Source organism: Aedes aegypti, chromosome 2 (assembly GCF_002204515.2).
Source record: "Aedes aegypti strain LVP_AGWG chromosome 2, AaegL5.0 Primary Assembly, whole genome shotgun sequence".
Lineage (NCBI taxonomy): Eukaryota > Metazoa > Arthropoda > Insecta > Diptera > Culicidae > Aedes > Aedes aegypti.
The window spans coordinates 41,449,428-41,474,853 of NC_035108.1; the positions used below are offsets into that span (position 1 = coordinate 41,449,428).

The window sequence follows — 25,426 nt, forward strand, 5'->3', positions numbered from 1 at the left end:
TCCGAGCTACGAAAAAGTATACAAAATTCCAAAGTGTACCCCGTCTAAAGGCGGGGTTGGGTATTAGAGGGTTAAAGACGATTCAGTTTTTTTCGCTTTTTATGGTAACTAAACCGTATTCACCATATTTTGACAGTTTGGGCGTGCTGTTTTGATGATTATACGCAAAAAACGGATATAAGTGTTGCATTTTTCCATTAGGAATAATTGTGTTCTAGTTATAAGGCTGATACAAATATTAATTTTCTTTTATGTTCGACATCACATGGAAGGTACGAGGAGGGCGGGGGATAAAAATAAATAAGGAACAAAAAAAATGAAAATGCAAAAATATTTTCTTTTTTTATATAGTTTTATTTTTAACTATAGTTGTTAAACTTTTGTCAATCGTCAATTGGATCATTGTTTTACATGTTATTTACTTTTAAAATAAAAAACCCAACTGATGTCAAAAAAATAATGCTATTTTTTTTTTCTCCCCTTCAAAATTTTCGAATTTACATTAAAGAAAATTAATATTTCTATCAGCTTAACGCAATGTAAGTAACATTATATTGGTGTGGCGAGCATTAAATTTGCAATGCTTATAGTGTTTTCGCATCTTATGAGCCCAAATACTGATTTGAGAGGTATAATAAGGTAAGTTAATTAGCGTAGTTAGGTTTTTTTTTTCTGGAGGGGGGCTAGGGGGGGCCTAGCAAATACTTGTTTTACAGAAGTAATGTCGGTCTCAATAAACGAGATTTTAATAAACTTCGAAATTTTAACATATTTGAATTGTTTTGTTTATTTATCTCATTTCGTGGTACAAAATTTATAAATTAAAATTTTCGCTACGGAAAAGATTCATTATTTCTGTAATCCAGTATAAAATCCTATAAGAATTTAACAAAAAAACTCCCAAGGAATGTCCTTTGTGATGCTTCCACGATTTTTTCAGGTATTCAACCATGTGCTTTGAAAAGATTCCTCTGTGAATTCCCACGGGAATTTCTTCATGAATTATTTTCGTACTTTTCAGTGCTTTCTCCATAACTCCTTTATTAGTTTTCACTGAGTTCGCCTGGGATTCCCACAGAAAAATATTCACAGACTTTCTGATCACCAGAAAATTTCTCGAAGAATCTTTATCGAATTCCTTAAAAATCTGTTGAAAAATTCCGCCAGAGAATGCGGAAGAAATTCTTTTAATATTTTCGACTGGAAGGTCCTCTACGTACTTGTTACAATTAATTTTTTATCAATTGTTACTTTAAAGTATCCTCCAGTTGTTCATTAAAAATTTGATAATGATTTTCAGGAATTACTGTTGTTTCCTAAGATTCTCCCGAAAAATTTACCAGAGATTTATTCAAGTATTTTCCAGTAAATTTTAAATCATCCTAACGATTCTTTTGGGAATTTTTGAAGAAATGTTTCATCAAATTCACTAAAATTTTGTAATTCATTTTTGAACTTCAAAAAAAAATTCAACAGAACTTTCGTCGAGTATTTTATCAGGTTCAATAAGTAAGCCCAATGGTAATCTCAGAATTCTTCCATAAATACCATTTAAAAATGTATACACTCTTTATTTTTTGGTTCAAAAACTACTCCAGTAAATTATCAATATTTGTAAGGATTGCTTTACAAATTCCTCTACGAATCACTCCAAATCAGATTTCCATAGAAACGCATGTAAAAAGGTTTGAAAGAATTCTGGTGGTAGATTTTTGGTGAATTGCAGCTTATATATAATTTGGAAAAAAAATACTAAATTCCTGTCGTAAAATTCAAGAATCTAACCTTAGAATTTCTGATACTTGTTGACAATGTACCTCACACAAAAGCTTAAGTGGTCCTTGTCCTTGGATATACTACAAAAAATCTTGTTTTTTTTTTCTTCTTCGTTTTTTGTAATAGAAAATGATTGATGTTTAATATTAAAAGTATTTGTAACTAAAACGTAAGATAATATTTTGTATGAACTCTGAAGAAAAAACATACCTTTAGAAATTTCAACCAAGTTTTTTAAAGTGTCTGTTATCGATTATTTTGTAGTACTGTAGATATTCAACGCAAAAATATTGCCGTTTTTTTTTTTTTAAGAACATTACCAAAGATGTATTGAGGTTATATTTGTAGTGTAAGATTTTAATGAATTTAAATCTAAGGATTACTTTGAAAACTTGTTGAGGAATTCCTGATGGACTTTTAAAAATCAGGAACCATACTATGAGAATTCGAAACTGCTATAATTTAGCTTATTTTTAGATTCTTTAAATGCTGCTTTTTGGAGTATGGAAAGCTTTTTGTACAAGGTTCCTCAAAGCGTCATACGAAATAGGGAGAAGCAACAAAATGTTGAAGCTGGGAGAACGAAAGTTAACAATGAAAAATAATTTATAATCTTTTCTCTAGAGGTAAATAACATGACTGCTAAATTTCTGTAATGAATTTACAAATAAAACAATTTCCTCAAGAAGTTCCATCAGAATCATTTTTAGAATTTATCCTTGAAATCTATCCTATTCTGCCCTCGTATCGCACAAAAATTCAAACCAAGAATATGGATGCTGGCAATAATTAGTAACATTATTTCTAGAGAAGTGTTTTAAGGAAGATCAATACAAATTTCTTTATGAATATCTTAATAAATCCTTTTCCTCTGCCCAGTTATTTCGGTACACGTTTCTCTACAGATTCCTTTACCGCTATGCTAATTTCGGAAGCAAAAGTTTTCCTGGGGGTTTTCAACAAATTTCCTCTGAAGATTCGAAGGCAAGAGACATTTCAAAAACATTCTTTTTTATTCTTGAATAAACCTGAAAAAAGCAAAAAAGTAGACATAGAAGGAATGGATGTCCACCAGCAGGAATTGAAGCTTTGATAGTATAAACAAGTCCCACAATATTATTTGACTAAGTTCCAAGAGATTTGAAATCAGTTTGCTTTCATCTGCTGTCGCGAACGGGTGCAGCAGAACGTGTCTCTTGGTTACTGTTGAAAATCCATAAGTGTTCTTGAAGATGGTTGAAATTAAGAACACGGTGAGGTTTGCTTTCCCTCCGGAATCTGCACGGCCCTCTTATGAAGAAATCGCCAAATTTGTCAAAGCATTGGATATCAGTACCATCGAAATGGATACGCTGTACAGACGAGCGGAAACCCACAGTGTTTACTTGAAATTCAAGACCCAAAATGCGTTCAAGCAAGCAATGGAGAACAATGCACATCCACTTCGTTTTGAATATGCGAATGGGACGACAGTGGTGGTGCAAGCATCAGATGCGGAAGGCAATTTTCAATACGTGCGAGTGTGTGAACTACCACCGGAGCTGCCCGATAAAGAAATATCGTTGGTCCTAGGCAAGTACGGAGAAGTTAAACGAGTAATACGGGAAAAGTTTCCTGCTGGTCTTGGATTGGACATATACAACGGCGTTCGTGGGGTGTATATGAACGTCAAATCAGAAATTCCACCAGTGCTTTATTTCATTAACTGGAGAGGTAACATTTTTTTACTTCGGAAACAAGGAAAAGTGTTTTATTTGTGCTGAAAAGGGACACCAGATAAGCGCCTGTCCCAAGAAAAAGGTTCAACGTCCAAATGCTGACAAGGAAATGGGAGAACCATGCACCTATGCTGGTGTAGTGAAGGAAAATACATCAATGGAAATTGAAAAAGTAACGGAATTGGAGATAGAGGTTTTAGAGGAGGAAAACATTGCGTCGGAAGAAATATGCGAGGAAACTCAGGAAAAAGAGGATATACCGAAATCCAAGGCCAAACCAGTGCCAATAAGATTTTGGAGGGCCAACGGAAAGACATATACGCAGTATGCAGGGGTTGCACAGATTAGTGTGGAAGACGAAACGGAGCCGCAGAAGAAACGTGCTCCAAGTCAGGCGTCAGCCAAGGCGTCTAGGAGTATTTTGCCACCTAAGGAGAAAAAGCAGCGAAGCTCATCCCGACTGTCGTCTATCGGTTCGACGTCCGATATATCGGATTAGTCCGCATGTTAGTTTTTATTATAGTTTGAATGAAATTGTACAACAACAATACAATTTAAATGACCATTGGCTCCGTAAAGTGTTAAACACGTTTGAGCCCAATAAATAAACAATTAGAAAAAAAAGAGATTTGAAAAACTTCTGAAGCCACCTTTCAATATTCCTTGAGGATTTTGATTATAACTAAAATTATATTAAGAATATCGAAAAGTTTAATAACAAAATTTTGCTTCAAATCTGCTGAAATAATATATTTTTTTTAATTGAGTTGAGCAATAAATATATTCTTGCAAAAATACTTCATACATTGAATTGAAAAGAATTTATCGTTGGAATAAAACACTATGGTCGATTTTTTTTCGCACCAGGTTAAATTACGGCCATTCATCTGAAGAAAACTTGACCATGCCGAAATTCCTTGAAAGTTAAGCCTTATTTTTCGACAAAAATTCCCGCTATGTGTTGTCTGAGAAATTCCTATATTAGTTTTGTCTATTTTTTCGGTCATTATACGAGTTGAAGTTAATATACTTGTATTTGTATTCTTACGTCCAATCAAGTTCAAGCAAGCTGTGTTCGTAATCTTAGTAATATATACTCTTCAGTATAGGGGAAATCATCATAGGGGTATAGGGGAGTATAGGGGAAATCATCATCGCCGAACACATGAGAAAACACAATGTAGTGAATATGCTGCTTAATGCTAAAACAGCATTATTTGGATTATTCAGTTCAGTTCTACGCCTTCTTGTACCAACCGGATCCGAAGCGAACACTGTCTTTGCAGGTTTGCTGTCCGGAATTCTTGCAACATGCATCCAGCTTTGGCCACCTTCTGGATACTGGGTTCGCCGTAGAGTTGGGCGAGCTCGTGGTTTATCCTTCGCCGCCACACACCGTTCTCCTGCACACCGCCAAAGATCGTCCTAAGCACCCGACGTTCGAAGATTCCAAGTGCTTGCAGGTCCTCCTCGAGCATTGTCCACGTTTCATGACCGTAGAGGACTACCGGCCTTTTTTGACCGCAGCTTCGCGTGGAGGCCATAGTAGGCACAAGATCCACTGATGATGCACCTCCGTATTTTACGGCTAACGTTAATGTTAAGGATCTATGGTAGACATACTCGTCTGCCACCTCGAACGTATCGCCGTCTATCGTAACACTGCTACCAAGGCGAGCCCTGTCGTGCTCGGCCCCACCAGCTAACATGTACTTTGTCTTCGTCTGCCACCTTTTCAAATGTTAAACCGAACATGTCCATATCATCCGCGAAGCAAACAAATTGACTGGATCTCGTAAAAAATTGTACCCCGGATGTTAAGCCCTGCTCTCCGCATAACACCTTCTTGCACAATATTGAACAACAGGCACGAAAGTCCATCACCTTGTCGTAGTCTCCGGCGGGATCCAAACGAACTGGAGTGTTCACCTGAAAACTTCACACAATTTTGCACACCTTCCATCGTCGCTCTGATCAGTCTCGGAGCTTCCCGGGAAAGCTGTTCTCTTCCATAAGGTCGATTTCGTCCGCAAAGCCAAGGGGCATATGCGACCATGTAATTTTTACAATAGATTTTAAAGTGTGTCTCTCTGCTTCAATCCGTGTCAAACGAGGTTGACACCTGGTCTACAATCCGAACACTTAATTTCGAACCGTCCAGCGTAGCACGTATCAATCTAATTAGTTTCGCCGGCAAATCATGTTCAGATATTATCTGAATCAGCTCATTTCTGTTCACTGAATCGAACACCGCCTTAAAAACAATAAAAAGATGGCGAGTCTCCAAGTTAAACTCCCGGAATTCATCTAAGATGATTCGCGAGGTTAACATATGGTACGTAGTCGAGCGGCGCTCGCGAAAACCAGCTTGGTACTCGCTGACGAAAAACTCCTCGAGCGGTCTATATCTGTTGAACAAAGTGCTGAGTTCAGCGGGGTAATTCCTATTTAACTAGCAAACTCCAGACTGTCCCCTTCATTGTAGATTAGACTTATTAGGTCATCCAACTAGCCGGTGGGCATTTCTTTGTCCTCCCCAGTGTTGTAAGCAAGCACGGTAGTCGACACGTTTTGCTGATATTCGGCAGCGCTTCGCTTAAACATTCACAACACGAGCGATCAAACGAATGTCGAAAAGAAGAATGTCAATTGAATGCCACTGACCACGATAGCTATGTTAGGAAGCGTTATGGTGTTGTTTGTTTCTGTTCTGCTTTCACTGTATGTGTGTCACATTCGACATAAGAGACAAGATCAAATTATCCATGTTTTTTATGTTCCGATGTCTGAATTCTATGCAAAACTTATGATTTATAAAATTTTCTAATATCAGACGACATTCAATTGACACTTTTTTGTGTTTGTCGACGTTCATTCTACCGCTCTTGCTATGACTGCTGACCATGGCAACGAAACGAACGTCGCTCAAAGTATAGAATGTTTATCGCACTGGTCCTCCCACACCTGCACATGTACTCGGTACTTTTGTGGTAAAGTTGCTCTCTTCCGTGCTTGAGCAGCTAGACCGGGATCTCGTCCTTCCCAGCAGTTTTACAGTTCTTCAGTTCACTAATAGCTTTGTCGGTCAGTAAATGGAGTCATGGAAAAATGCTAAGAGATTCATCGAGAAAAATGAAAAATAACACGAAGGATTTTGTTAAGAATAAAATATATAGCCGAAGCTATCTCCGAAGAACAAATATAATTCGTTACGAGGAATACCAAGTGGACGGTTTGCGTAAAGAAATTTCTTCAAGAAGTTGTACCTGCCATTTCGGACGAATACCTAGAAGTATTGAACAATCTATGCTAGAATTTTTGGAACAATTTATGAGGCAATTGTCTTATTGAAACAAACAAATGCTTTGAGATGGATGTAAAGAAGAATAATTCTTTGAGATGGATGTAAAAAGATTAGCGAAAATCGAATATAGATCTTAAAATTTCTCAAAAGAAAGAAATTTTGGTAAAATTGTTAGAGGAAATCATGAGAAAAAGGATGTTTTGTTGATAATTCATTGGAAAAAAATGATCCTAATAACATTTTCTGGAAGAATCCTTTGATTGATTGTCAGAGATATTCTTGAAAGATTTTCAGAAAAAATGCCATTTGAAAAAGAACATAAAAATATGTGAAGATATCCCGTGATTGTTTTACGATTGCTTGGACTGTTTCTGGAATAAATTCATGTTAAGAGAGTAGTTCTTTTGGCAAGGTACTTGACGGCAACCTTTTGAGTTTCATAACAGATTTTTAAAAGATTCTTTGCAAGATTCGATGCGGACTAGCCTAATTATTCGGTAGACTTCGCAAGTTTCCATAGAATTTATCATAACGCTTGCCCCCCTTCTGGTTATGCCCATGTGTGTGTATGCGAAAGTTTGTATGTGTGAACGCTCTCAATGTCTCTTCTGTAGGCTCCGGTGCATGACATGTTGTACGTTTGGGTGTGCTGACATCCGTCCTATCTTGGCTTTGCTCTCCAATTGAATGCAGCTGCCGGGCAGTTCCAGCAGTCGTCGTCGTCGGTTTCCGCCTAAGGACAGTTTCATCGCTCATATCACAGCTCTACATCCTGTATCGAACCGTACGTAGTTTTCACTTCTGCTGAAGCTGTTCTGTGTCTAGCTCTGTGTTCGACATCACGGTGAGTTTTTCCTTCTTCCACATGAATCAGCATTGGATGTGAAATCAGCAGGAATAACAAGGAAGCTGTTGCATGTTGAGCTGCTGACTGCAGATAGCGATGCGATTTGCATTTGAAGAGAATATTTTAGACCGTGCAGTTGGAAGCAACGTTTGATTATTATTATGAAAAGGACTTACAAGCATGGCAGTCAGGTATTGAAGCCCCACGTGATCCCCACAAATGGAAACTCGATCCGGTTATCCTATCTGTTCGTCCACTACATCTCGGGAAATAATACCCCTTCCACTGAAACTTCAACTATCCATGCCCAGTAACCCGTAATTGACTAGCGAGGTATAAAAGTAAGACTATTCATCATCATCATCATGATCCACTCCAACGGAAAGTTGGATCGTCCCCGGAACAAATATGATACGTCCCAATTAGCATGTATCTCTATCAACAAACAAAACCAACGGCAGATGGTAAAAGTTTGTAGCTCGCTTGCATTTACCTGTTAGTTTATTTGAACAAGTTCATGCAAGCAAATACCGTTTTGACTCATATTCCGAACACTTAAGGCCAACAGTGACTTCATATGCCTCTGATGGGCATTAATTTGCTGATATTAATAAAATTTTTATTTTCTCCGCAAAGCCCAACTGTTAGCTGTTCTTCTTCTTCTTCTTCTTTCTGGCGTTACGTCCCTACTGGGACAAAGCCTGCTTCTCAGATTAGTGTCTTATGAGCACTTCCACAGTTATTAACTGAGAGCTTTCTTTGCCGATTAACCATTTTTTGCATGTGTATATCGTGTGGCAGGTACGAAGATACTCTATGCCCTGGGAATCGAGAAAATTTCCATTACAAAAAGATCCTCGACCAGCGGGATTCGAACCCACGACCCTCAGCATGGTCATGCTGAATAGCTACGCGTTTACCGCTACGGCTATCTGGGCCCCATAACTGTTAGCTGTTGGGTGTGCCGTAAAAAAATATTTATTAAAACTTGTTTAGTGTTGTTTTAATGCAAAAGTATGGAAACCCATTTTGATTCAAATGCCGAACACTGTGTTCATTCTGTCTCATATTCCGAACACCTTGATTCAAATTCCGAACAGCAATAATAAATCGCATAGAAAAGAATAATTTCGCAAATAAATGTACCGTTTTGTCTCAAATTCCGAACAGACTCATATTCCGAACACTCGGTTTTTGTATGGCGATTTGGTTGAAATGTTTCGCTGAAATATGTCACCAAATAACAAGGAAATGGCAGTCAATTGCAATTCAATTTTAACGGCTCCAATAAAATTTATACCACGGGAGTAGTGATGATTCTCTAGTTTGAGACTAGTAGAATAAGCTCAGATAAATTTACTTGCGAAATTATTCATTTGCATATGATTTATTCGTGCTGTTCGGAATTTGAATCAAGGTGTTCGGAATATGAGACAGAATAAACACAGTGTTCGGCATTTGAATCAAAATGTTGTTCCATAATTTTACGTTTAAGCAATAATTAAACTAATTTAATCAACATTTTTATTGGTACACTCAACAGCTACCAGTTAGACTTTGCGAAGAAATTAAAATTCACACAAATATTTGCCAATTTGTGCCAATCAGATGCATTTAAAGTCACTGTTGGCCTTGAGTGTTCGGAATATGAGTCAAAACGGTATCTGAGCTAGTTCTACTGGTCTCGAACTAGAGAATCATCACTACTCCAAAGGTATAAAAAAGATTGGAAGACGTTAAAATTGAATTGCAAATGACTGCCATTTCCTTGTAATTTGATGACATATTTCAGCGAAACATTTCAACCATATCGCCATACAAAAACCGAGTGTTCGGAATATGAGTCTGTTCGGAATTTGAGACAAAACGGTACAGTTTTCCTGAAAAAACGAACACAGTAATTTGGTATTCAATAGAGCAGTGTAAATTTGACTGACTTGAATATTGATACATTTCTATGGGACAAGGTTTTCTTTTGTAAAACTTTTAAACATTTTCAGACCATTTGTATCTCGTGAAATTCGAGAAAATTATACAGAACTCAGCACAAAATTTTCAGGATGTGTGAAATCAACACACATGGTGTGTTGGGCTAGGAGAGTCTAAAAGAGCAGGGAAATGGAGGAAAATTTCCATTATGAAAAGAGCTTGTCCACCGGGAATCAAACCCAAACACCTTCAGCATGGCTTTGCTCTGTAGCCCCGTTACTGGTATGCTAAGGAAGACTTCATTATGTAAGTGTGTGATACAATCCACCTCCCACTGATCGGCAGTGCTTTTATGGAAGAAAATTGTATGCATGTATTTAATGATACCCTTCGATATCTTTATATCTGCAGACAATTTTAGCCCAGGAGAAAGGAAGACTTCATTATGTAACATGATGAAATTATTGGATGGCATAAATCTTATTTCATAAATGTTTCCTCCTTAAAATTCGACTTAGAAAATTTCCTTTGCCGACAGCTTGGCCTCATTGTTTTTTCTTGGTATCAATTGAGAGATACTATTATTACGAATTGATTCAGTGTGATTTTAAAAGTCAGTCCAGCAAACGGGGCCTTTCTTAGCCGAGTAGTTAGTGTCCGCGGCTACAAAGCAAAGCCATGCTGAAGGTGTGTGGGTTCGATTACCGTTCGATCCAGGATCTCTTCGTAATGGAAATTGCCTTGACTTCCCTGGGCAAAGAGTATCATCGTACTTGTCACACGAAATACGAATGCGAAAATGGCAACTTTGGCAAAGAAAGCTTCCAGTTAATAAGTATGCAAGTGCCCTTTAAACACTAAGCTGAGAAGCTGGCTTTGTCCTAGTGAGTCGAAATGCCAAAAAAGAAGAAGAAGAAGCTAATGCAAATATCTTAGTGATTAAAAGTACTCTATCTATAAAATTATTATGTTTTCTTTTATTTACCTATATATAGGAAGGATTATACAAACAATTTTAAATTTACGGCACATTTAGACGCAAACTAATCAGTTTAATTGCAGATGCAATATAAATGAACCTGCTACTCCTTCGGCTGAATAACTCCGGTAGAACAAAATCAACGAACTCAATTCAGAATTTATCTACCATTCTTAACACTAAAATACCATAGTTCTGATTGAAACCATAAATACACAATGCAGCAAATTCGGCAGCACGAACCGTTCCATCAGCTAGTCGATAATATAAATCCGATAACCATGTAGTACAACACCGATAACAGTTACCTATTCGACAGCGCTATTCCATTATATTGCCAAGCCAACAATATCCCGCCAACATTCTACAAAAATGTCTCTCCCTTCGTGCCACCCACGACTGAGTAGCGGTTTGATTCTGGCATCGAATTTCTGTCACCATATCATAAATCCCCCGCTGCTATATGTCTGACTTGCTGTTACAATTTGCTACGGAAACACAGCATCCTGTGCTACCTTCTGCTCAACCATCCAAATATCGAGTTCCAACCAACTGCTGCGAGTCCTATAGGTATCTACGTTCTCGATTTGTACCGGCACCGAATGAATGGTAGATTTCTAATCAATAACTATGATTAAACATAAATAAAAAAGAGCCCGGTGCGGAACGAATCGACGCCGTGTCGTGAGATTCGTTCTCCATTTTTACTTCTTTTACGGAGGGTCCTACCACCGCTGAGCCAGAACAAGACGACTTACTTATTCTTGTGTGTCTTTGTCGGAAATGTTTCTTTCCACACCCAAGTCCCCGTTCATGGTTACACGGTGTGTCTGGAACCATTATTGACGATAAAATCATAATAAATTTTCCTGATGATAAGAAGAATACCGTTTTGTCTCAAATTCCGAACAAACTCATATTCCGAAAACTCGGTTTTTGAATGGGGATAAGGTTGAAATGTTTCGCTGAAATATATCATCGAATGGTAGTCAATTACAATTCAGATTGTACCCCGTTTGGCATAAAATCGTTTGGCATAATGGCCATTTGGCATAATGATCATTTGGCATAATGGCCGTTTGGCATAATGATTGACTAAGAATGAATATCGGCATTTTCGAAGCTTTTACCGAGATCAACACCACCAACCCCATAGCAAAAATTTTTCGTAGGCTCTCGATAAGCGTGGTGGTCGTTCAGGGATATTCCAAGCTATGAATGTCAAAAATTGTAGAGAGCATAACTAAATAAAACTGGTGACGGTTCTGGTGCAAGATCTTTCCGGAATAATATTTTTTTTTTCAACATTCTAGAACATAGAGTATTGTTGAGCTTATTGCGATATACATATTTGAAAATAGTCAGTTATTAATAAAGGGAACGCGCATAGAATATTTCTCTGCAGATCAAGCTCTGTCCCAGTTTGGACGTAACACTGGATGAAAATTATTTGGGGAAAGAAGTGAAAATTTATTTTCAAAATATTAAAAGCTCTTATCCATAAATCTATTATTGCAGCATACTGCAAAGATAGCCTAAATACGAGAGCAGGTTATTTTTCGTTTAAAATATTTAAGGCTCTAACAAAAAATATCTTCTTACAGCATAACTCAAACGAACAACACATTCATTTTCGTTTATTTAGTTAACATCTACACAGATAACACTGAATCAACAATTTCACGCCACAATACTCGGTTCGTGGCCGCATCTCTTTATCCTCGGTTCTGCCCCACGATCGCCAAATCGATACGCACTTGATCCGCCCACTTAGCTCGCTGCGCTCCACGCCTTCTTGTACCAACCGGATCCGAAGCGAATACCATCTTTGCAGGGTTGCTGTCCGGCATTCTTGCAACATGCCCTGCCCATCGTATCCTTCCAGCTTTGGCCACCTTCTGGATACTGGGTTCGCCGTAGAGTTGGGCGAGCTCGTGGTTCATCCTTCGCCGCCACACACCGTTCTCCTGCACACCGCCGAAGATCGTCCTAAGCACTCGACGTTCGAAGACTCCAAGTGCTTGCAAGTCCTCCTCGAGCATCGTCCACGTTTCATGCCCGTAGAGGACTACCGGCCTTTTGAGCGTTTTGTACATGGTACATTTGGTGCGGGCGTGAATCTTTTTTGACCGCAGCTTCTTCTGGAGACCATAGTAGGCCCGACTTCCACTGATAATGAGCCTCCGTATTTCATGGTTAACGTTATTGTCAGCCGTCAGCAAGCATCCAAGGTAGACGTACTCGTCGACCACCTCGAATGTATCCCCGTCTATCGTAACACTGCTACCTAGGCGAGCCCTGTCGCGCTCGGCCCCACCAGCTAGCATGTACTTTGTCTTGGCCGCATTCACCACCAGTCCAACTTTTGCTGCCTCGCGTTTCAGGCGAGTGTACAGGTCTGCCACCTTTTCAAATGTTCGGCCGACGATGTCCATATCATCCGCGAAGCAAACAAATTGACTGGATCTCGTAAAAATCGTACGCGGCTGTTAAGCCCGGCTCTCCGCATAACACCTTCTAGCGCAATATTGAACAACAGGCACGAAAGTTCATCACCTTGTCGTAGTCCCCGGTGGGATCCAAACGAACTGGAGTGTTCGCCTGACACCTTCACACAATTTTGCACACCTTCCATCGTCGCTCTTATCAGTCTCGTGAGCTTCCCGGGAAAGCTGTACTCGTCCATGATTTTCCATAGCTCTACGCGGTCGATACTGTCGTATGCCGCCTTGAAATCGATGAAAAGGTGATGCGTTGGGACCTGGTATTCACGACATTTTTGGAGGATTTGCCGTACAGTAAAGATCTGGTCCGTTGTCGATCGGCCGTCAACGAAGCCGGCTTGATAACTTCCCACGAACTCGTTTACTACAGGTGACAGACGACGGAAGATGATCTGGGATAATACTTTGTAGGCCGCATTTAGAATGGTGATCGCTCGAAAGTTCTCACAATCTAACTTGTCGCCTTTCTTGTAGATAGGGCAGATTACCCCTTCCTTCCACTCCTCCGGTAGCTAAACGAACAACACATTTTTGAAATTAAAAAAAAAAAAAGAGAGAATATTTGTGGCAAACTTTTGAACGATTGTATATAAATTTTAATTTTGAAAATGTACATCAAAAACACTGTCTATTATCGAAAGAAGGAAAAAATTGTGATTGAAATTTTTTTCCAGCATATCTAAAAGGAAATCTTGTGATTACAAAAAAAAAAATATATGATGGATATTGGCACGTTCTACCTATATATTCTATATTGGCACGTTACTTCTTCTTTTAACGTGTGTAAACACAAAATCGTATACGATAGCGCATAAGAGTACAAAAGAGGAGGCGATATACGTACATGCGCCATAATGCTGCATGCAAATTGTATGTATATCGCCTCCACATTTGTACTCTTATATCCTATCATATACGATCGTGTGTTTACTGGGTAGTGTCTTCTAACTACCATTCCAACAGCACGTCTTGCAAGAATTGATAAAAAACAAAAATAAAGGTTAACATTTAGTTTAACTAAATAATAAAATATAAAACAGTATAAATATAAAGAACAGCTTATTATTAGAAGAAGGCAAAATTAATGATTAAACCAATAGAAGATTGGACGCCAACAATTGTTGCGGCATAATAAAACGAATTATAATTGCGTTCAAAATCATCGAATAGGTGCTATAATAGCCTTCAGTGACTGTACAGTATGGCCCATAAAAAAAATGCGAAAATCTGTATTCCACTTTTGCTTCATCTTTTTGATACATAATAAAAGTAAAATCTTGTATTAAGTTTAAAAATGCATTTATTGAACATGTCAAGATTACATTATTCGATGTGTCCACCGTTTTGTTCGATTACTTTCTCCAGGCGTGAGCGGAAACGGTAGCATACCTTCTTTATGTAAGAAGCAGACATCGAGTTCCATGCCTTCGTGATGGAAGCCTTCAGAGCTTCAACACTGGGATGGGACCTTTCACAGGCTTTGGCTTGGACATATGCTCATACGAAATAATCCAAGGGATTCAAATCTGGACTGCTAGGAGGTCAAACATCCTTCGGCCAAAATTCCATATTTTCCTTCAGCCACATTTGAGTCCTTTTGGCGCTCCATCTTGTTGAAAAACAACGTGTTCGTGTTCTCCGAAGTTGTCTTTCATCCATGGAAGCACATTCTCCCTCGAAATGTTCATGTAAACTTTGGTGTTCATTTTTAAACCAGCATTAATAAAAACTGGAGGCATTTTCAACCCATTCGACGCGACTGCTCCAAACACCATGACTCCGGCTGGATGTTTTGTGGTAAATGCGAATTTCACGTTCTCTGGGACGTCCTCCATCTTCTGAGGCGAAATAAACCTGTTTGTACGTGAGTTGCAAACCGGATCGACGGTTAAAAGTTTCTCATCAGAGAACACGACGATCGGACGTTTCTTCTTGAACACAGATAATAACATCTTCGAACGCTCAGCCGTAGTGCTTTAATCCGATCCGTTACCAGGTGACGTTTAACTCTTGCCCTGGACTTTGAATCCAAGTCATCTTTGAACAATCGCTGCATGGTGGTTTTCGAGATATTAGCATCTTTAGCCAATTTTCGGATCGATCTTATTGGATTCCGCTTTAACTTTTCTTTCACTGATCTTATCACCCTTAAAGAACGTGCCGACCGCGGACGCCCACTTCTCGGCTTCTGTGGGCTTGTACCATCATGGAGAGCACGTTTGATGCGGTAAACTGTGGCCAAGTGACAACCCACAGTCTCCGCAATTTGTTTCACCGATTTCCCCGCGAGGAGCAAACTGGTCACTACTTCATTTGCGAACATCTTACAAACGTTTGTTTCAAAATATCTCTGTTTTGTTAACATCACTTGACAGATCGATACCTAGAGATTACACACACATCCAAATATAGGTAAAAATGCATTAGAATGTATCGAAAATTGGCTTCAAAAACTTTCGCATTTTTTATGGGCCATACTGTATGGTGAACGAAAAGAACGATAAGCAATCTAAAGAAGGATGTATTCTGTCATTTACGGCTATACACATGTTGGCAAAAATGCTGAAGACGGAAAAACTCGAAATAACCGCAAAATAAATAAAGAAGGATGCATATCAGATGGCCAGTTCATTCACCACCCTGAAATGTATAAAGTTACGACAATTATGAGTGCCACAAACTGTTCGGGGAAGTAGGATATTCGGGGAAGCGGGATATTCAGAGCACTAGCATTCGGGGAACTGGCGTTCGGGGTAACGACATTCGGGGAACAGACATTCTGGGAAAAGTAGCACAACTCATTGAAGTAACTGCATTAATCGATGTATCTTTTCGCTGATTACTTGAGCAGATCAATGTTATCGATTGCCACCCTTTTGTCAGTTGGAAGCAAAACAATATCTAAAAAAAGAACAGCCTAAGTATAAAAGAAGGTGAAATTTATTTAAGTTTCAAAACAGTTTTTATACCTGATTTGATTATGATGATAATTATGTTTACATCATATTCAGAAAAAAAATGTTTGAAAGAAGGGTAAATTTGTGCTAAATATATCAAAATCTTCTGTGCAAAAATCTATTCCAATAGCGGATCTCAAAAAAATAATTAGTATTTGAAAGAAGGGTAATTTCTGGATAAATAATAAAATACTATTGGCAATTACTTTCCTAATATGCTTTAGTTTATTCAAGAGCATATGATTGTAGAATAAAATGACATTTTGTATCAATTGACCTTACAACAAGCCTGATGTCATCAGAAAAAAATAATTGAAACGTAAAAACGAATGTCATGTTAAGAAATTCTTTATATCAGACTTATTATGCCAAACGACTATTATGCCAAACGACCATTATGCCAAACGACTTTATGCCAAACGGATTTATGCCAAATGACCTACCACCTACAATTCAATTCAATCATCTTCCAATCTATGTTATACCTTGGGAGTAGTGATGATTCTCTAGTTTGAAACAATTAAAACTAGCCTAGTTACATTTATTTGCAAAATTATTTATATGAATACGATTTACTCGTGCTGTTCGGAATTTGAATCAAGCTGTTCAGAATATAAGACAGAATGAACAGTGTTCGGCATTTAAATCAATTCTCAGTACCCAACAGCCAACAGTAAGATATTGCGAAGAAACTAAAATGTTCATACTGCCGTTCTACGCATATTTGTCCAGTGGTCCATAAGGTTTGCATAGAACATGAGACAAGTAGGCGTAAAAGGGCAGCATAAATATCAGCTAATTTATGCCCACCAGGTGCGTTTGAAGTCGTTGTTGACCTTAGTCAAAACGGTAGGGTTTCGTTCTACATCGTCGTAAGCGCTACTATTCGTCGTATCAAACTTTAAATGTTCCACTGCGGCGGATATTCCAACTTACCTGCAACATAGATTCATTTTCCAAGTGCAATTTTGTGAAAGCTGTTATGGTTTGTACCATTGTACACCAAAAATGCAATAAAACTTCTGTATTTCGGTAGTTCAATTATCCACTTTGCACTTTTTCACCGAAATCGCATGGACGAACACGAATTTGAGAGAAATGCTTAACGATCGACTGAGCCAAACCACTTTCCAACACAAGTTTCTTCCCGCCCCCGTGGGTGACTTACTTCGCCGGGTACTTATTTTTACTATGGAAAACCTTCGTACTTCTTCATTGAAGGATTTCATTCCAATCACACGCTGTAAAACTTCAATAAATCACCAAATTTTACGAAATTTCCTCAACCGCCGCGTATATTTGAGAATGTAAACAAAGTTCAATCCGTCGTACTGAGAAAAAAAGCTTGTGCGCATGAATGTGTGCGCGACGTTCGACGTAAAAATACGGTTCCTTTGATTGTGTTGTTTTCGCTGTACTGTGAGCAAATGCCATAATTGTACGGTCAAAAGGAATTGTGTTCATATGTTTGGGCTGAATTTTGACGACAAACAATTAATTTTAAAGGAAATTGGTATATTCCACCATGCTGAAGGAATGGAGGGAGATGCCCGTAGATCTATATATTCTAGAAAAACATTTTATTATAGCGTTGATATGTTGTGTTTTAACCACTCAATACGTCACAGTGAGCCGTAAGTTGTGAGACGAATCTGGAAATTGATTGCGACGGAGTAGAAAACGATACGACGGATTGAGAATACGGTAAGATGCATTTTCTTTGCATTATTTCCAAAAAGAGATCAAGATTTATCAAAATGTTATTGTACAATGCTGAAGCCGTTTTGAGAAAGAATTGTTTGGCATCGGTTTGTATCAGCATCTTTCACTGCAATACTGGGAAAATTACAGTTCTCACTGATCAATGCTTAATACGATGGATGCTAGCACATCACCCTACCTGTAAGTAAATGAAAAACTAATTTAGTACAATACCATCTAGAGTTTGTATCCTTTGACATATACGCGTATTTCGACCTCAGCTGTAAGGCGATCTTAGATGCGTGTACTAGAATGATCGTCAATTCTACACAAACCGCTTGACAGATATGGCATTCTAGCATACTTTACGAGAATTTCAAAATGTGCCATCGATAGAAATAACAGTAATACTGATTACTGGTTTAGGGCTATGATAGCATTCCATCAATGATGCAGTTTAAAATAACGCGTGAATATAATCTTCAGTAACCAGGTGATGAACTAGAAAGAAAGATAAATATTCAAAAGCAGGAGATATTTGATCATTCTAGGTTAAACACACATTTCATTAGATGCCAAAAAGGGTAAACCATGAAAGAACCGCAAAGAAAAGAAAAAGAAGTGCATATCAAATGACTAGTTAATTCACCATCTTGAAATTGATTTTTGGGGGTATTTGGAGAACTGACATTTGGGAAATGTAGCACAATCATTTGAAACAGTTTGTGAATCAACTTCTTAGATCGCCCTAAAAAATCAAATGCACAAATCTTGCGAAGAAAGCTTTCAGCAACAGTACACATTTTATTTTGGCTTTGTGCATCTTAGCAGAAAGCTTAAAATACGAAGATCAGAAACGTTTGTCAACAATTTCTCAAGTTTAATGCTTTTGAAACAGTCAGTAGGGGCACAAGTCGTCCTCCCAAGCACTGCAGGATATAGTTGTTTTTGAGAATACACCTCAAAATTCGCGGTGGGAGTGGAGATTCCGTAAACCACCCAGAGAAAGACAGACAGAATACGTTTTGGATGCTTGCACAAATTCATTGATCACATAGGTCCCCAACATTACATTGTGGGCCAGTTCTATGGGAAATTGCAAATCTTTCCCATTCGTAGTGCTTAAACATTTGTAACATGCATTTCTACATGCATGGTGACGAAACGAACCGTTCGTATCCTTTTTTTTTCTTGTATTGCTGGAAATCATGAAACACATTCAGCCAAACCGAACTGAAAATCGTTTTCTTCAATTTTTGTTCAGCCACAGTGAACCAAGTGCCTTTCAATTTGAAGTCAAATCTAATAACACGGAAAATAAATGATGATTTTCTTTAATATTCTTCTGCTTTTTCTTTCTGGCGTTACTTCCCCACTGGGACAGAGCCTGCTTCTCAAATTAGTGTTCTTATGAGCACTTCCACAGTTATTAACTGAGAGCTTACTATGCCAATGACCATTTTTGCATGTGTATATCGTATGGCAGTTACGAAGATACTCTATGCCCTGGGAAATCGAGAAAATTTCCAACCCGAAAAGATCCTCGACCGGTGGGATTCGAACCCACGACCCTCAGCTTGGTCATGCTGAATAGCTGCGCGTTTACCGCTACGGCTATCTGGACCCCAGAATATATTCTTAATATTCTTAATATTCTACCTTGTCTTACTGCTTGGACCCTATTAGTCATTTGTGAGCGATAAAATTTTGAAAAGAGTAATTCGTGATCTATTCGCAGGTGAGTGGACATCAAAGTATAGAACGAAGCCACACCTCAAATTTTCAAAAGCACAAGACTTGAGAACCAAACAGCGCTCCTCGTTGAAATTTTATCCCATATGTCACAACCAGCAAGCAAGTAATTTGATTGATTTTCAACGCGTACTGTTGTCAGATTCTTCAGTCTTGTGCACTTGAAAATTCAAACTTTGGCTTCGTCTTATAATCACCTTAAATATCTCAAAATAATGGTTTTGGTACTTGGTGCGGTTTAGCAGAACCCCGACCAACTGTGGTATGGTTTTCAATGTCCCACAGTCATAATCAACGCTTTTGGGAATACGGTTGACATTTTATTTTCTACGTACGAAAAAAAAATGCTTAAGCATGTTATAACTGATTGCGATATAACTGTACAGATTTATGTTTCACGTAGATAAAATTGCAACTCAATTTGATGATATATTCTGGTTTTACTCCAACTCTGATCCATATCTGTGGGGTGACTGTATCGAATGGCTATCTTGTGAAGACAATTGCTAAAGACAATTTACAGTGTCTTCAGCCAAAGGTTGCACAGACTGAACGATCACTAACATTAGGCAACGGACAACACGGAACACCCAGAAGTGATGAATTTTTCGTTTGACGAAAAGTTTCCCCCGCCTGGAGCGAGAATCGAACCCACAAATCATGGCACAATACGCCTAAACGACTGACGTCACTAACCGCATGGCCACGAAGCCCACAAAGGAACCATCGAAAAACTAATTATTACATATATTTTGCAATTGGATCAAATGAACAAATTGATGTGGAAATTGAGAAAAAGTTTCACGTTTTCTCGGTGAGAATCGAACTCACGACTCCCTGTTCACTGGATAGCGCGTATTACCCCTACGCCATGAGAGGACTCATGGATGCAGAAGTTAACCTGAATTTGATATCAGCCTAATGATCAGGTGGTCTTCTTTCATAAAGCGCACCTCTTTCGGAAGAATAAGATGCCCATTCGAACACAACGCTTTCTATTGAGGGTAACCCGGTATAATATGCCCCTCCTTAAGAATGTCAAGGGCATTGAATATAATGAAAAAAAAAACACATCAGTTGGCTTATTATCTTACTAGTTATTTAAAAAAATTGCGCACTTTGTCTTAAAATCTACTTAATCAACTAAAAATAACGTTTTTACAGTCATTTTACAGTCATCTGAATCTCGCACTTCAGAAAGAGCCTGGAAAATATGCCCGGTATTAGCACCACAACAAACGGATAATACGCCCCATGACAAATGGACAGCTTAAAATGTTATGCACACTAAAAAAACTGCCAATGGATTTGTTCGGGAAAAATTGCATTAAGCTGGGGCATATCATACAGCTCCCGATGAGGCATATTGCCCCGAATGAGAAGTTGTTGGAAAATGAACATTTTTTTATTTGAAATTCCATTATTTTTGTTCATTCTAACTAATGATACTCGTTCATTAGTTCCAATGTCGACGTTTCACTATTGGTTGCTTTTCTATTGTCGCTGTTTAACTCAAAAAATGCTTGATCAAACTGCGTGAAAAATAACATCAATTTCATATTGAATCTGGTTTGTTAAATATCAAAGAGGGACGAATTGCTCTTGTGGGGCGTATTACCCAGAGTTACCCTATATGCAACGCCTAGCCGGAGAGCGTATTGTTTATTAGGTATTGAAATACCACACACTACTCGCCAAAGACGTGCTGGCTGAGATTTCTATAGTGCGGACTTCTAATGGGTCGCGGCGTTCTCAAACGACCGGTTACGGAACATGAGTCTGTTGCTCGATAAATACTTGTTTAATTAATCATGATTCGTAGTTTACGGCTAACCAGCCGACTGGAAGTTTAACTGCATTAGTTTAATTTTGGACCCCAAATGTTCCAATACTAAAAAGCAGTTTTCTCCTGAACGGACAACAAATCAAAAAAAATAAAAACATTTGTTTTTTTATTCAATTAATTGTTAAACATGGACGTTCTTCTTATTGAAAAGTTGACTACGTTTACAGTTTTGGCAAATAATCGATTCTAACTCATTTCTAATCTCTAATTTCTCTCTTCTTTGATTAAAGGTGACGAGATGCAAGTTAGTTATCATTTTTTTTACCTCAAGACGGAAGACTGTATCGCTGCCAAGCAATCTGAAGCGAAAAAATGCAAACAAACTTGCATCTTGCCACCTTTATTCATAGAAGAGAGGATCGATGAATAGAAATCGATCATGCGACTTACGCCCTTATTCTAGAACACGCTTGATATTATCATTGAAAGCAAAGTAACCTGCAGTTTTCCCAGTATTGTAGTGAATGATGCTGATACAAACCGATGCCAAACTATTCTTTCCCTAGACGGCTTCCGCATTACGCAATATGATTTTGATAAATTTTAATCGTTTATTGAAAATAATGCAATGAAATTATTACTTACCGTTGCTTATTTTCGTTGTAACCACTTTCATACCGGCCGTAATAAGTTTTGATTCGTCTGACAACTAAGGGCTCACTGTTTTGGTCAAAATACACCACTTCAACGTTACAATAAAATGTTCAACTAGATTATTTATATATTCGGGCATCCCTCACCATTCCCACCACAATATGTGGATTTCCCTTGAATTTCATTGGCCAGATAGAAATACAGCCCAAACATATAAGTCGTCCTATGAACAAAACCGATGTGCAACTTTGATTTGAATCTAGCAACTTGCGTTGGACCGCAAACGCGCTTCGTCTCTGTACCAGTGAATCAAACCGAACCCGGTACATGTGTATTTCGATTCAAATAATGGCACATAGCAGATAGACAGAGAACGTTTGAAATCCACGCGGATAAATTTCTACGATCATATATGAAAATTCTTCGCACAAATAGCAAAACCCTTGAGGCTTGCATAAATGTTGTATTTAAGCAGATCAACTAAGATCAGTATTTAAGGTTACATTTAGCGGAAAATTTATAAAAAAACAAGGATTTTACTATTCAAACAACAAGACAAAATGAATATAAATTACTAAGCGTGGATATCAACTGTTTTATGTCTGTCCTGGGGGCCCAGATAGCCGAAGCGGTAAACGCGCAGCTATTCAGTATGACCATGCTGAGTGTCGTGGGTTCGAATCCCGCTGGTCGAGGATCTTTTCGTAAAGAAAATTTTCTCGATTCCCAGGGCATAGAGTGTCTTCGTACCTGCCACACGATATACACATGCAAAAATGGTCAATCGGCAAAGAAAGCTCTCATTTAATAACTGTGGAAGTGCTCACAAGAACACTGATCTGAGAAGCAGGCTTTGTCCCAGTTGGGACGTAACGCCAGAAAGAAGAAGATGTCTGTCCGTTTGTGTCATCGGTTTTCGAACCGGCGTTTGAACCGAAGTTCATTTTACACATGTTTGGGTTTAGGATCAGGTTCGAGCGTTTCGGTTTTCACACGAGAACAGAGAGCAAGGAGAGTACGAAACCGCCTGAACCAAAGTGTTCGGTGTTCGTTTGGGAAGACTGAAATACCTGCCACTGAATACGAATGCGAAAATGGTAACTCTGGCAAAGAAAGCTCTCAGTTAATAACTGTGGAAGTGCTCATAAGAACACTAAGCTGAGAAGCAGGCTCTGTCCCAGTGAGGACGTAACGCCAATAAGAAGACAATGAAGATTGTGTCTAGGTTAAGCGATTTTCCAAATTTTAGTTTTTATCTGATAATAAGCTGAAATTGGAAAATCGCTATTTATATATACAAAAAATAGCATATGTCGTTGTTATTGAAAATATACATTTTATTCCATAGTTCAATCTACCGATACATTCATAAAACCATTGGTACCGGCACTCTACATGTAACATCTTTTGAATTTTGAATGTGATCCTGGTCATTTAACTTCATTTGATTTTCTAACTCGCAAAGTGGAAGTTAGGGCATAATATCTTTCGAATAGTGAGTGCATGATTGATGATCATTTTTTTCGTTAATATTGCATTCAGACACCCCCTGGGTTGTTATGTACACACACTTCGTATTTATGGAAACGTGATTTATGCCACATCATGTAACCAAGCGCAATTTCTCATCCGGAGAACCGGTCGTCGCTGACGTCGTTTGGCGGAGCCACTTTCTGCTTCCGATACTCCGATACCGGATTTCACGTTCACAGTTACTTACTTACCAGTTGTGTACTTTATTGTCATTTACTTTTTTCTTCTTACTCTTCCAGGTGATGGACGACCGCTGGGAGAGCGAAGTGATCGAGTACGGTGCCATCAATATTACCGGCTTCCGGATCGTGGACACCAGCCGAATGTACGTGAAGGAATTCCTGGACGGTTGGAAGCGACTGGACCCGCAAACATCTCAGGGAGCCGGCAAGGAGCTCATTTCCGCTCAGGCCGCTCTAATGTACGATGCGGTTTACGTGCTGGTGGAAGCTTTCTCGAAAATCGTTCGCAAAAAGCCGGACCAATTTCGGGCCTACACGATGCGCACCAGCCGGGGCCAATTCAACGTGCCTCCGAATGGGACCCGGCCGATTGATTGCAACGCTTCCGGCCGGGGGGTGCAGCCGTGGGAGCATGGAGATAAAATTTCCCGGTATCTGCGAAAGGTAAGTCGTTTGGAAATGTGTTTGTGGGGGTGTTCGCTATGATGGGTCCGCGTCGATGGAACATGACTTGATTTTTCATTTACATTGCGTTATCAGTGTTTCATCATAATGACTTTTTAAATTCTATAGCTTTCTATAATGTGAATTTGTGATTAGAAAAAAAATAACCACTAATACTAAGTAAATTAAAGAAAAACTGAATTTAGTACGATACCATTTAATTCCACTAGAGTGCGTATCCTTTGATAGATACAGGTATGTTTCGTTTTTATCGACACGATTGGCAATTTTCAGTTGATAAAAACGGAACCGTGACAAAAACGGAATAATTTTCTTAGACAAAATATTTTACAAATTTGAAAACAAAATTGCAGTTTTGTTAGGACAATACACATTTTCATCATTTAAACGCGCAGTATTGATGTTTGAGAGCTGTAAGGAGCATTTAGATTGTTCATTGTTATAGGTTCTTAATGAATCATCAATAGTTTTAATTTTCTTGGTTAGAATTTCAATAAATGTAATATATAATTTTAAAACGATAATCACATAAATGTCCTATGTATCATGTGCATCATATTTGTAAAAATAACTACAAGGAAGTGAGTCAAGCTGATCTTTGTTATTTTTTTAACGGAAGATTAAACAAGAAACATCTTTTTTTCCCACTGTTCATCCTCATCCTTCTGCTTCTTCTTCTTCTTCTTTTTTTTGAATTATATTTCAATTGAGAAATAGCCTTCTTCTCAGCTTAGTGTTCTTATAAAATAAGTTTTTGTGGCCATGCCCGATTGGCGATTAAATGTGGAATTATGTTGCAAAAGTTTGGCAAACTGAAATGAATATTTACGTTTTCCTGTACCGTAATCCGGGGTAACATTGATCATTTTTTTTGAATATTTCTTAAATATTTTGTTTGAAAATGCAAATGTTGCAAGTTTTATACTTTTAAAATAAGTACTGCCACCAATAGCTCGTGACTATATACTGCATTTTGTTTTTTGAAAGATTTAAGTATGTTTAAAAATATGTTTAAAGTGATTTTTTGATTTAGCTGATATGGGGTAACATTGATCACCTATGTAAATAACGTTCGGTAATATTGAAAATATCGTTATTTACTTAAATCATGGCTCCCGCAGCCGAATATGAAAGCCAAACGCTTACAAGTCATTTACTTTTTGAGTTATTTTAAAATTAAAAACAACTCGAACCACGTGATACGCCTAAAGGTAGGCAATTTCCTAAGGGAATTCTATATTTTTTACAGTAATTCGTTAATGTTGCTCAATTGAGCATATTTATGAAATTTTTGACAACGGAATCGTTTTCAGCGATGCCATTTTTAGTAAGAACCGCA

At 38.2% G+C, this 25,426-nt stretch overlaps 1 protein-coding gene across 2 annotated transcripts in view; it reads left to right on the forward strand.

Annotated features, from left to right (window-relative positions):
* Nucleotides 1-25,426, forward strand: part of LOC5569846 (glutamate receptor 1) — a 659,974-nt gene that overhangs the window by 569,703 nt on the left and 64,845 nt on the right. For both annotated transcript variants that reach the window (XM_021840615.1, XM_021840616.1), the window contains exon 5: nucleotides 23,680-24,066. In XM_021840615.1, the coding sequence (XP_021696307.1) occupies nucleotides 23,680-24,066 (387 nt within the window). The remainder of the gene's footprint in view (nucleotides 1-23,679; nucleotides 24,067-25,426) is intronic.